Raw genomic sequence first — 14,269 nt, forward strand, 5'->3', positions numbered from 1 at the left:
TCTGCTGAGCACAATTTCACATTTAGATCCACTGGAACAGATACAGGATTCAAATTTTCTGAGTCAAAACATTTCAAGATTTGCATTGCATACATTTTTTGGTGTACAAACAATGTTTTAAATCATTATTTCATTCAATTTCCATTCTGAAAAAGACTTTCACTTCAGAAACAGTTATTATATACATTTTCATTCCATCTGCAATTACCTTGAAAGATTCTTTGCTTTCTCTAATCAACAGCCCACCATCCACAAACAAATCCAAGAAGTCCAGATAATTGGCAGCTTCCCCCGTGTGCAGTGAGTTGTATCGCAGGACAGGCAACAAAGTTTCCTAGTAGTACAGTCCAGAGCTTTGAGTAAAGCCTCAAGCAAAAAGTCTACCGTTGTACCAGGGGCAATTTTTATTTTTGGTGGCTCAGTTTTGAAAACCCACTTTAAATCTATCATCCATTGGTCCTTTTATAGCAGGATGACATAAGTTTCATTCATTTGACGTGTTTCATGTTCCTCTTCAATTGCATGTTTACATTTTCCTTTGTCTAGACCCAAGACTGCCTCTTCAAAGGTGTTTGGTTCAAGACAGTCTACATAGCTTGCATCATATCTGGCTGGAGGTCAAATCTTACTCATGTCATGTAACTTGTAAGACTGCTGTTAATCTTCATGTGGTTGTCCAGGATCTTGAGCCCACCTTTTTGTAGTTTACTCACATCTTCAGCTGGTGGCTTGACATTGTGTTTTCCATCTTAACCTTCAGATTCTTCAGTTTTGGAGACCAAATAGCAAACAAAATTACATAAACCAAGAAAATGCTGCTTTGAAATGGGTTTATGGATCGTCAGGGCATGCTTACTGAAATTCAAATCTTGGGATTTGATGATTTTATTGTTTTATGGATTAAAAAAGTCTGTAACTGCAAGATCCTCCCTGATATTCAACCACAATCATTTTCTTGGCCTTCGAATCCAACTTCTTGCAGAAAAATTTAGGAACAGAGAGACATGCTTCTGCACTGAAAGTTTACACTTGTGAGATTTGGGGTTCCCTGATCTTAATTCACTTCCCTGATCATAATTCGCATGGTGTCGCATTTCTTCCCTATTTGATTGAAGTCTGATTTAACATATAAACAGTGGTGTCAACCATTTCCACCCACAGAATTTTCAGAACATTCGTCCCAATGAGCATGGGCCTTGTGGACTCAATGATGGTCCTGTGTTTGTGTTCTGCCTTCCCATTTTGTTGTGAAGTATACGATTCCATTGTCTCAAATTCTATCCCACATTCAATGAGATAGCTCTTCATGTTCTTGTTCAAGTATTCCATCCCTCAATCAATCTTCAGGGTCTTCACACTTCTGGACAGACTGTTCAACATTGTCATCCCAATTCCTTGAAATGATAAAAATATCAGACTTATTTCTCAATAAATAGACATGACAAAAACCAGATGAATCATCTGTAAATGTTACAAAATAGTATGCACCACTGACCTCATTCAGTCACCATTTGTCTGCACACATCACTGTATATGAAATCGCTGATTCCCAAATGTCTTGCTCTGATTTTCTTGTTAAAAGATAAACGATGACACTCTGCATATTTACACACTTAACAAAAGAATGATGCTGCATCAGACATGTTTATTCCCTTGATAAGATCTGTTCTGATCAAATTCACAATCAGTTTGACATTTACAAGACCCAATCCTTTGTGCCAGTTTTGAGGTTATTTGTGGATGATAAATTCACATCACATTGGGTGTTTGATACCAAAAAAATTCTGCAAATTTAGTTTCCTTGTTTTATTCCTTCAATAATGACACATCCCCCTCTCAAGAAATGTTAAAGTACTTAGCTACAAATCTCACTCCAAAACCTTTGTCATGCAAATACTGACAGATAATAAATTCTTCCTCGTTTTTAGGATGTAGACTGCATTATAAGTTTGTCCATCTTCTCCATACTCATTTGTGAATTTCTTTATTTTAATTGATCTGATTGTCTTCACTTCCATTTAGCGTTATCTACACTTGAAACTTCAATGTTCTGACACTCATGAATTTCACTGAACCATTCTCATGGAAAAATGATGTGCCATGATCCCCTACAGTCAGTAATCAAGACTTCACTCATATCAGCATTCAACATACTCTCACAAACCACTTTATCATGCAGACCAGTTTTGCATGATCCTCTGTCAGTAACAATGAATGCATTTCCATCACCTCTATTTTGCTCCCTATTTTTCTTCTTCTTAGAATGGCAATTTCTCTACAGATGGCCTTCCTTTCCCAATGTCTAGCAAGTAAATTTTCCTCTTGAATCTGCCTGATTCAGGTTCTTCTTCTTCTTCACATCTGTATGCTCTTCCTTCCAGCCTCGAAATGAAGTTGCAGCCAGGATAATGGATGCCTCCTCCAAGTCATTCAATCATTTTTCTTTAGGGATGAGTCACTCTTGGAGTTTCAGAATCATTTGCTGAGCCCTGGACACACTGTCCCAGGTCATGGCAATGGCATGAAACTCCATCATAAGACTTCCAAGGATCTTGGCCATGATCACTAAGACCAACACAGTTTCACCTTTAAGTAATTGACATGGCTCAGAATGTTCATGATTTTTGCGATATGTCGCAATAATGAATCACTCACATTCATTTGCTAATCATGAAACTTCTTCATAACACAGAGTTTGTTCACTTTGGATGTTTGTTCTTCCACATTTCGCAAGCAGTAGTGCACCTTATCAAAAATTTGAGTTGCAAGTACTCGATCACAGGTGAAATGCAACACATGGCATGACCATTGTCTTTTACCCACAGTTTGCCAGCAGATGTCATCAAATCTTGGGTTATGCTCTCTCACCATCCACCACATCTCAAATGCTGTAGGTGTTGAACAAAGCCCAGATTTGATATTTCCATTACTGGAATTCGATCTATCAAATTTCACAAAGCTTCTTGAAATTCCTTTATTCTACATGCTACAAAAAATGACACATGAGGTAACTTGAATCACATATCAACTAAAAGACATAATAAACTTCTGTGTTGAAATTTTGTGAATAAACTAGGCCTGTAACCTACTAGGGTTCATGGAATCGAAATTCAGACACAGGAATAAAAAGGTACAACATTTATTAAGTCTCAGTAACAAATCAAAGTCTATTGAATGGCACATAAACAACAGATAAACAAAAGGTGGCCATGCCCAAGGCTCATCAAAGGTGGTGCCATCAGTATCTTATGGGGAGATTTTAAAAGTGAATTGTAAGGTAGATGAAATGAACTGAGTTCGTGGTAAGAATACTGACTTGCCATTTTCTTTTCTAGTTTATATTTCCACTTATATGACATTATTTAGAAGCTGTTTGGTGTGGGCATATCAGGAACATAGTGCAAATGTAAGAGTTCTTTTGTAAATTTCATTGGTTAATGCTGTATCAATGGATTTAAATGTGTTTCTTCCCCTGGAATCATACTCTGCATTTGATGATTTGCTTATCGAATTACTTCATTTGTTAAAACTGTTTAGTCACATTACCATTCTTCATTTATGTAGTTTTTATCCGTTAGTGGCAATACTTTTTTTGTTGAATTGGTTCTCTGTCTTTACTATGTTGCACGATCCAGGTTAAGATGATTTTGGCAGACTGTGGAGCAATGTGATATATGCCATTTCTCAGTTTCCATCTAAAACATTTGGCAATATTCTAGACTATTTGTGAACATTTGAGAATATCCCTAAACATTCAAGAACAACATATAACATCTCAAATTCTTCCCTGAAAAATACTGTGATGCAGAGGAGACATAAAAGTCCTGGTGAGCACCATAACATGACGGCAACCCAACCAAACACTCATATCTCCACAACCACAACAGCAACCATTGCACAACCACTGTTGTGCAGAGCTGGGGAACCAAGGGCAGCAGCAGACACAAAAATGAGCAAGTGATGGTTGGAAGTTTTGGAGGTATTGTCAACTCTACCCATATTGTGAATAGTCATTGTAATGAAAGTTAATTTTTCTAACTTATTGCAGTGGTGTAACTCAGCTGCAGTCTAACACTCTATCACTCATGGTTTCATTCTTCACTTTTGTCAACAGATGTTTATGTACACTAACATGCTCAATTTTTTTTAATGTCATGCTGATGGATTAGAATTTTAGAGCATCGATTTGTGATTATATAAAATTGGACAGCATGATGCATCTGGATTCCAATCATGATTCATTGGTTTTGTAAGAGGACACAGACATTTAATAAATAATAAGTAAGAAAACAGGTGGTATATTTGTGATGAGTTCATACTTAGACACAACACTCTTCATCATCTCCATCAGATGCTGGAAGCAGTGAAGGGATTTACAATATAACGATATAAGTCACATATTGACAAAAATGAGTTAAGTACTCCTTTTTCTTTTGGATGGCATAGTGATGCATGTCTTTGTATGTGCAATAGCATCACAGATGGCATCACAAGTTCTACTGTGAAATGGTTTGCATGATAAATGTTATGATAAAATGAAGTCCGTTCGACATGCACAACAACACCACGAAACAAAATTAGATTTTCTATTTACATTTCATGGCAAAGTGAATTAAATCTGACTTACACCATAATGCTGTGAAACTAAATTAGTTTTCTGTTCCACCACTAGCCGGCCAGAGTGGCCGTGCAGTTCTAGGCGCTACAGTCTGGAACCGAGCGACCGCTACGGTCACAGGTTCAAATCCTGCCTCGGGCATGGATGTGTGTGATGTCCTTAGGTTAGTTAGGTTTAATTAGTTCTAAGTTCTAGGTGACTGATGACCTCAGAAGTTAAGTCGCATAGTGCTCAGAGCCATCTGAACCATTTGTTCCACCACTGGGAAGTTTCTTGTTTATTATTATTATTACTAACAACTACTTGCAGAAAAGTTTTTCATTTTAAAATTACCAAAGTTGTTTTCATGTGACATTTTGTATTATAACATCATCCAACAAATTGTTTTCATGTAACTTTTGTCAGAAAATTTTTATACTATTTTATTATTTCATTGTTGTATAAACAATTAGCTTAATTATTTGGCAGTTGTTACTGCTGTTTGTATGAGCTTATGTTTATGATAATATGACTGATTCAGAGAGGCTTAGAGAAATCATGAATGAAGAGGGAAAAATTTTGTATTGCGCTTCAGAATATCATGAGACTAATGAAGAAGATGAGCAACAGCAATCATACAAGAAAATGACAGGGAGCAGATGGAAGACAAGAGGTGAAACTGAAAAGGAATCAAGGTAAAACATACAGCACTAGAAAAGTTAAAATCATTACTGCTAAAATATTTTGTAATGATGCTCAACCAATGTGGATGCAAAGTGCTTCAAAAATAACTAAAGAAGAAAGCAAAGGTATTCATAATAGTTTTTGGCAAATGGAACCTTTTAATTCTCAAAATGGCTACCTATATGGACTAATCAAATCAGAATCCTCTGGAGCAAGAAGACCATGAACAGAACCTCACCCTCCAAAGGCTTGTATTAATAAATACAATTTAATGTTCAGAACTGTTCAGTTAAAATCTGAAAAAAGTATTTTTGCTTAACTTCTCAAACTTCTGATGGCAGGGTCACTCAAGAAAGGAGAGATGCCTGACCGCAATTTACGAGGTCAGCAATAAAGCTCGAGAAGGTACAGCTAGTCACATCCATTCCCGGATTAAAAGTTTTCCATGTCATCAGTCACATTATCTTGATCAGGAAACCCTAAGAGACATTACGTGAGTCCTGACTTTAACATCAGGGTTATGTACAATTTATATAAAGAAAAAGTTGTTGAAGATAATACTAAACCAGTGTCTGAAGCTTTGTGTAGGACAATTTTCCATCGCAATTTCAATCTAAGTTTCCATCTGCTAAGAAGAGAAACGTGTACAATATGTGGTTAGTACCAGATACTGTTATCAGTTGCTGCAGGTGAAAAAAAAACAATTAGAAGTGTAACATGACTTACATTTAAGGAGAACTGAATCTGCATGAAATTTGATAAAAGTGCATAAGGAAGTACCAAAATCTAAATCTAAAGACGTTCATGCTTTTGTATTTGATTTGGAAAAAGCTGTGGCATTTCCAAAGTTCACATATTCAGTAGCATATTATAAACAGAATTACAGTAGGACCTTGATAATCCAGCATGCTCAGGGATCTGACAATGCCATATTGTCAAATATGCCAGATTATCAATTTCATTTTAAAAACCTGGTTTAAAAACAGGGCTGTAAGTTAGACCTGTAGTTTTAATGTGCAAAATCAGGTAGCTGACAGGAGAGATCACAATAAAGTTCAGTACCCACAAATAATTTTATATAGGCCTGTTACAAAATAAAACAAGCACCAAGCTGACTTGAAAAGATCCAAGAACAAGGTAATGAATAAAAATTGCTACCAAGAATTTTGTGCAGTTTAAATGGAATCACTGTCTTCAGGAATAGTACAGATATCTGACATTGTTCATGGTGTGGAATATGTGGGCTGGTGTCTACCACTGATGGTTAAGCCAAAGTTTTATTATGAGCTGTCTGAAACATTGCAGAAATGCTAACTTGCATCCTGAATAGAAAACTTTTTTGACAAAAATTGTTTTGTATGATGTGCAGATCAATAACTTCAGAAGTGTTGTATTGTTGGCTATCTCAGCAAATTTCATAAAAGTGTTCAGCACATCTGAATCCTCCACCCAAGAGATGAGAGTTGCATGAATTTCTTCTCCCTCACTCTCAGCTTCTGGTGACTCCTGTGTGTTGAAAACACTTTGTAACATCACATCACCAGTCAGCTATTTTTGATAGCTGAATTTCTGTCAATATCAATCCATTCGTCAACTTCTTCAGCTGAAAATAATGCTCAGTTCATTATTGGTTGCAAAAATTATCACTGGTACAGTTTTACAGCAATCAGTTGATGAGTGATCATCATTTGTGTCATTTTCCATCTCAACTTCTTCAACCAGTGAAGCACACAATTGTTACTGACGAGGCACCACCCCAACCAGTTCTGAAGTTCCTCAAAGGTGTCCAATTATACTGCCACACCAAGCTAAAAATATGAGAAAATTTCTGTGCCAAACTATTGGTTATGCTGGATTATCAAATGCCAGATTATTGTGGTCTTACAGTATATTGATATAATCTTGGCTGACATTACTTCAGAACTGACTCTGCTTTCATGTATATATGGGATGAAAAACTATAGCTTTGAGAGGATCACAGGAAATTTCATCATCACAGTGAAAAACTTAACAGAAGTGGCTAGGACAAGAAAACACATAGTAACTTACTGTGATACCTGGGCAAAATATAAATTTTAAAATGGCACTTTTCTGTCTGAAACTTATGACAGGTCCTCTACTTCAATGTTATTGACCATGTTTTTCTGCCAGATGATGCTGATTTTGACTCTATGGACCTTCAGGTAAAAGGAAAACCTATCTACACACCATCAGACTGTTAAAAAATAATTGCTCAGTCACAAAGAAAGTAGCCATTTACAGTACAGTACAGTACAGTACAGTACAGTACAAAGTAGTACAGGTGAAGCAAGAATAATTTGTACCAACAATAACTTTGGAGAAGGCTACAGTTACTGCAAAACTAATGAATTAAAGTGTCCAGTATCTTGGCTACAGATTCAGTGGTTGCAGTACAAAAGAGCTGAACCTACGAAGATACATTACAAGACAACTATGAATGCTGATGTGAGTTTTTCACCTTGGTCATACAAAGAGGAAAGAAGAGACATCCAGTCCAGGACAACACTATAAAACAGGATGCACTATACAGTAAAAAACAACTAGTCAGTAATTTGAAGGAAAAGGAGATGTTAAACTCATTTTCTGATAGAAACTTTTGAGGACAAAGATGACTGAGCTGTATTTTTGTGTTAATTCAAACTGAAAGTCATGCAATTTATACACAATTATGATGATAATATTAATATTACTACACTAAATTGTGCTCAAGTATTGTTAATTCAAAGTGAAATTCATGGAAATATAATAATTATGGTAACAATATTAATACAGCTACACATAATTTACACTACAGTATTAGTACTATCCCTTATATGACAAAATATGTACTTATTTTAGGTTTTTCTGACTTTTCTGTACGATGTTTTACAAAATGTTCAATTTTCAAAATGAGCAAAATGGACTTCCACCATTATGCCATAAACCCCTTCATATGTGCTTACTGCCTCAATTTAATTTTTATGTCCAATATTTTGACAACTGACTGAGAGACCTTCATGTGGTATTGAGAGTTAAGGTCTTAGATGTGTTGCCTGGACATCAAGCAGTCTGACTGTAGTCTAGACAGTGATCACATCTAGGAGCATCAATTAGCACTTGATGAAGAAGGCTATCTCACACACTGAAATATTGTGTGTCAAAAGAGGAGTGCCTAAATGGTTGGGCATACTTTTGAAAACTGTATTAAATTGTTTTAATATGAAGTGAATTGTAACTGTTACTTTACCATTGCTACTCTTGTCGCAACATCAACAGAGTCAACATCATTTCCATATATGAATGGGTTGAATCCTGTTGTAGCATGTAAAGGTTCTGGAACATGTGATTCTCTTCTGCCACTAGGAGCTCCCATTCCTGGCCTAGGGATGGAGCTCATTTGTTGTTGTTGTTGTTGCTGCTGCTGCTGCTGCTGCTGCTGCTGTTGCTGCTGCTGTTGCCGTTGCTGCTGCAGTTGTTGATGATGTTGTTGAACTTGGTGAGGCTGATAATACTGCTGGGGTGGTGCAGCAGAGCTACCCTGCCACTGGCCCTGAGAGGGATGTTGCTGATGTGCTTCTGTGGTTACGGATTCTTCTCTTGGAACCACTACTGTTGGTGCTGCCAGTGACATACTTGACAGTGCCTGTCAAAAGAAATATATCAACTGTTGATGAATCTATGCAAAAAGTTAATATACAATATGAAATGAATGATGGAAAAAAATTAAGGACCTGAGATTAAAATATAAAAGGATCATGCAAATATCTTGCCTAAAAATAACCAAAATACAGCTGAGAAATATTCACATTTAATTATGTTTAGCTTGATGGAGAGTTCATAGCCTAAATTTTTAACTGAAGAGTAAATCATCAAAGGATAGAGAGAGAGAGAGAGAGAGAGAGAGAGAGAGAGAGAAGAACATTTACAACAAATAAACATCCTACCAACTAGCATTGTTTTTCTAAGTGATTTCCTGGGATTTATTAGTCCTAACACAAAAAATTTGACCCACTCTAGAAATGTAAAAATATTTTTAATGCTATGGTGCACTATGATGCACAACAACAACACATCGAAAGACACAGTAAGACATTGATTCCATGAATGAGACAGCAGATATTGACTCATGAGGAGTGAGACTCATTATTGGTATTGCATACTAAAGCTATCACACATCACAGATTCAAGTTTAATGAAGTCTTAGCCAAGTAACAGTGTCATCTTGATGCACTACTAATGTGAGATTCAGTTCTGATTACTGCTTTGTTTTCAGGTCACTGTATTTGGGTCTTTCATTTATGTTCGGTTTTTCCATACTCTGAGTAATTTATTCTTCTACTGTTACTTTGTATCCTTCTTTTTGCAACAACACAAACACAGGGACAGAATTGCAGTAGTTTTTTTTATCTCCAAATAAGAGAAACTAGAAACTAATTGCACATCATTAGAGTTCTCTGCACAATGAAGAATGTGTGTGTGTGTTAGAGAGAGAGAGAGAGAGAGAGAGAGAGAGAGAGAGAGAGAGAGAGAGAGAGAGACAAGGAGGAAGGGAGAGTTATTTTTACCCCTTCTGCTATTTGAACACAATAATTTTCAGACTACATCTTTGTCATGGCAGCATTTCAGTAATTAGTTTGTAAGCTGTACTACATTCATCTTAATTGTTCCCTGAGATCTTTGTGCCTTATTCAATAATTTCTACAAATATCTACCTGTCCTTCTTTCATTAGTGCACAAATGAGATGTATGGGTCTGGAAGATGACTATTGTTTCTCTACATTAAAATGCCACTATAAGTGGATATGATCACTCATCTGTATATGTTCATGTAAGTTACTTTATACATACCGTAATTAAAAAGTTATAAATTCTTGAATATGTATTGTATGTATTTTCTTACAAATCTAACTAATAAACTAAATGTAAAAAATATATTACTACTTCTATATCCCAATAACTACTTATGCTCTCACAGAAGCTTAAATACTGCTGAATTCAAATATTGAGTTTTCAAAGATTTTCATATTATCACAGTAACTGGAAAGTAAGACTCTATATGAGAAATTCTAAACTAACGTGCATTCCTGCACATAACATACTCATTAAAACCACAGTAGCCTATATGACAACGTCCTGCAGTTACTTCAAGTTTCAGGTTACATTATACCAACATGTATTCACATTTGCATTTACAATAATAATATTTCATCACACTCATGGTAATTTGTCAACAAGGACCAAAAGAAAGCTGCACTGCAATTCTTCAACAGCTATATGTTGTCTCTCATGACTCAGAAAATTTCAGCACTGCATAAATGTTTTGCATAGATTCCACAATTCTTCTTTAACATGATAAGAAAAAAAGAGAAGAAAATAGATAAAATGTTTGACAAAGGGATACTTAAATTTAGCATTTCAGTGCTGTATAAAGGTTTCTATATGAAGATATTTCCATTAATGTATCCACTGTTACCATTAACATACATTGGGGTGACAGAAGTAATGGGATACCTCCTAAAATTGGGTCAGACTTCCATTTGCCTGACGTATAGCATCATCTTGATGTAACATGGACTCAACAAGTCGCTGGATAAATATTCAGCTGTGCTGTCTCTACAGCCATCCGTAACTGTGGAAATGTTGCAGGTGCAGGATTTTGTGCATGAAATAACCTCTTGATTATGCCCCATAAATGTTCAATGGGATTAGTGCTGGGCGATCTGGGTGACCAAATCATTTGCTCAGCCTGTTGAGAATGTGAATTGCGAACAATTGTGGCCTGGTGACATGGCACATTGTCATCCATACAAATTCCACCATTGTTTCGCAACAAGAAGTCCATGAATGGCTGCAAATGGTGTTTCCAAGTAGCCGAACATAACCACTTCCAGTCAACAACTGGTTCAGCTGAAGCAGAGGACCTAGTCCATACCATGTAAACACAGTCTGCACCATTATGGAGCCACCACAAGCTTGCACAGTGCCTTGTTGACAGCTTGGGTCCATGGCTTCATGGGGTCTGTGCTAACTCACATCCTACCATCAGCTCTTAGCAACTGAAATCAGCACTCATGTGTCCAGGCCATAGTTTTCCAGCCATCTAGGGTCTCACCAATATGATCACGAGCCCAGTAGAGGTGCTGCAGGTGTTGTCATGCTGTCAGTAAAGGCACTTGCATCATTCATCTGCTGCCAAGGCCCATTAACACAAATTTCGCCACACTGCCCTAATGGATACATTTGTTGTATGTCCCACATTCATTTCTGTGGTTATTTCATGCAGTGCTGTTCGTCTGTTAGCATTGACAACTCTACATAAACATCACTGCTCTCAGTCATTAACTGAAGGCTGTCAGCCACTAGATTGAAAGTGGTAAGAAGTGATGCCTGAAATTTGGTATTCTCAGCACACTCCTGACACTGTGGATCTTCCCTAACAATTTCCAAAATGGAATGTCCTATGTGTATAGCTCCAACTACCATTCCATGTTCAAAGTCTGTTAATTTCTATCATGCAGCCATAATCACATAGGAAACCTTTTCACATGAATCACCTCAGTACAAATGACATCTCTGTCAATGCTCTGCTCTTTTATACTTTGTATGCACCATACTACTGGCATCTGGATATGTTCGTATCACTATCCCATTACTTTTGTCACCTCAGTATAATATATTAAGTGATGTAAGTGCTGTTGGTGTTCTGCGTATTCATTTGAATGAACGCATGGCTTGATCTATTTACAAGCAAATTGTGGTTTTCTGAATATTATTTGTCAAGTATGTCATGTGTTTCAGAAACTCCAAATACAGTCCTATCTTTACAGGCAGGGACTACTCACATTATAAATGCAGCGTAAAGGCAAAGAACCTGAAAACCCAGTAGACTGCGAGAAACATATACCAGCAGATCCAGTCTGATAAAAGCAAATTCTGCTTATTCCCCTTTTATTGAGAGAAGTTTGAGTAAAATATCTGTTATCTCAGGTAGATTTAATTTCCTGTATCATGAAATACCACCTATGGCCTTACCACAGTGGTAACAATGTTTCCCTTCACATAGCCGAAGTTAAGCACTGCCAGGCTTGGCTAGCACTTGTTGGGTCACCGTCCAGGTCTGCCAAGTGCTGTTGGCAAGCGGGGTGCACTCAGCAATTGTGAGGCTAGTTGAGGAACTACCTGACTGAGAAGTAGCGACACCCGTCACAAAAATAGACAAAGGCTGGGAGAGTGGTGTGCTGACCACATACCCCTCAGTATCCACATCCGGTGACACCTATGGACCTAGGACAACATGGTATCTGGACGGTACCACTGAGCCTTTAAGGCCTGTTCGGATGATGGTGGTGTTATCATGAAATACTGACAGGGAGTGGGATTAAGTGTCAACAATTTCAAATGTACAAATCAAATTCCTTGCACAACCTGAAAAATCAGGAATGTGAAAAAATTTTGTTTACATCGTGACTGAGTCTCTGATTATCACAACAGATTAGTTTTTTTGTGCATGAAATATACTTTCACAATTAACCTCTATGAAATGATACCCATGATGAATTGAAATTGGACAGTCTATAGCTCCTGCAAGTTATGTCAAACATTGTAATCATATCCACTGCAAATAAGTGAACCTAACAATTGCTTTAAGCACAATTTGTTAAATCTGAAGTATAATAATGTACATTTGCTATAGTTTCAGCTACTTGAAACAATAATACATAGGACAAAAAATTTGTGGAGCTGAAGTAAATGGAGCAAACAAAAAATTCAGGTAAAAGGAATAAAATATCATGCAAAAAGAGGAGTGTTAACTGTAAGACATTCTCACAAAAGGTGTGTTCCTCTCACCTACGGCCTGAGTGATCAGCCCCTCATTTCAACCACCCTAAACACATCTCCACTTCCTTTCTGAGGAAGAAATATAAGGAATATACAAGTTCCAAAAGGAAGAAACTCTACCTTCTTATTTTTATGTGTTACTTTTGGGATTACCACAAATTTTACATGTCAAAGAACAAACTGATACATTTTTGCTAAAATTTGGTTAAAATTATGCATATACTACTCTTACATTTTTGCTGGGTAATCTAGATTTTATTTTTATGGCTGATGAACCAGAGGACAATGTGTGAATCACATTTCTGAAATTTTGCGTGATTTGATGGAGTTGCATGAATTTCAAAGGCACCTCCCATACACAGTTTTTTTTTTTATAATGTGTGAGAAAGAGTTGCAGGAAAGGCAGTAGTAGGTATGCAAAGCAGTGATAATTGTAAGAGCCACAGTGTAGTCATATCATTTTAAATACACAACACAACTAAAAATATATAAGTCACATTAATCATTTTCAAATAAGCACCCCTTCTGGCTGCAACTCAGTGAAACGTATGATTCATCAAATATATCCTGTTACTCATAAATTATCCCAGATTTCATGATAGCATTGTAAGTTTAACTGTGCTGTAAATATTTTATGGAATTATACATTTTTACATCCTGAACCTGTCACATTATTTGTGCTGATCTGCTATAGCTGAACATCTATTAACATACTTTAGTCTTTGTCATCTTCTGTAATGTGTACTTTCATTGCTTCTTCCTTTGACAAATAATCCAGTCTTGTATGTCTTAGCATATGTTCTCCAATCCATATCTATTTAATGTTATCAAACAGACTTAAATGAACATTGCGCCTCCTTCCGATAGCACAATTCCTTATGACAAATGTTACAGTTTCAGTAAGGGCTTATGGCATTTGACTTTCTCTGTTTCAAATAAAGTGAAGTGAAACATTAATTCAGTAATACCACAGAATTATGAACAATGTTTCCAGTTGCAGAAAGAATAGTAAAACTTAAAATTGGAATGAGAATTCAGTACTATTGTGTGAACATCAGAATGATGAAGGTAAAAAACTGTATATAAAAATAATGAGGTGACAATATTTTAACTGGCCTTTCATTGTATCTTAGCAAATGAAATATTATG

General features: G+C 36.5%; 1 protein-coding gene across 1 annotated transcript in view; it reads right to left on the reverse strand.

Annotated features, from left to right (window-relative positions):
* Window positions 1–14,269, reverse strand: part of LOC126474447 (MAP kinase-activating death domain protein) — a 596,268-nt gene that overhangs the window by 427,946 nt on the left and 154,053 nt on the right. The window contains exons 11-12 of the mRNA XM_050101918.1: window positions 8,739–8,924; window positions 8,529–8,696 (exon numbers count right to left, since the gene is read on the reverse strand). Coding sequence (XP_049957875.1) covers window positions 8,529–8,696; window positions 8,739–8,924 — 354 coding nt within the window. The remainder of the gene's footprint in view (window positions 1–8,528; window positions 8,697–8,738; window positions 8,925–14,269) is intronic.

This window comes from Schistocerca serialis, chromosome 4 (genome assembly GCF_023864345.2).
Source record: "Schistocerca serialis cubense isolate TAMUIC-IGC-003099 chromosome 4, iqSchSeri2.2, whole genome shotgun sequence".
Lineage (NCBI taxonomy): Eukaryota > Metazoa > Arthropoda > Insecta > Orthoptera > Acrididae > Schistocerca > Schistocerca serialis.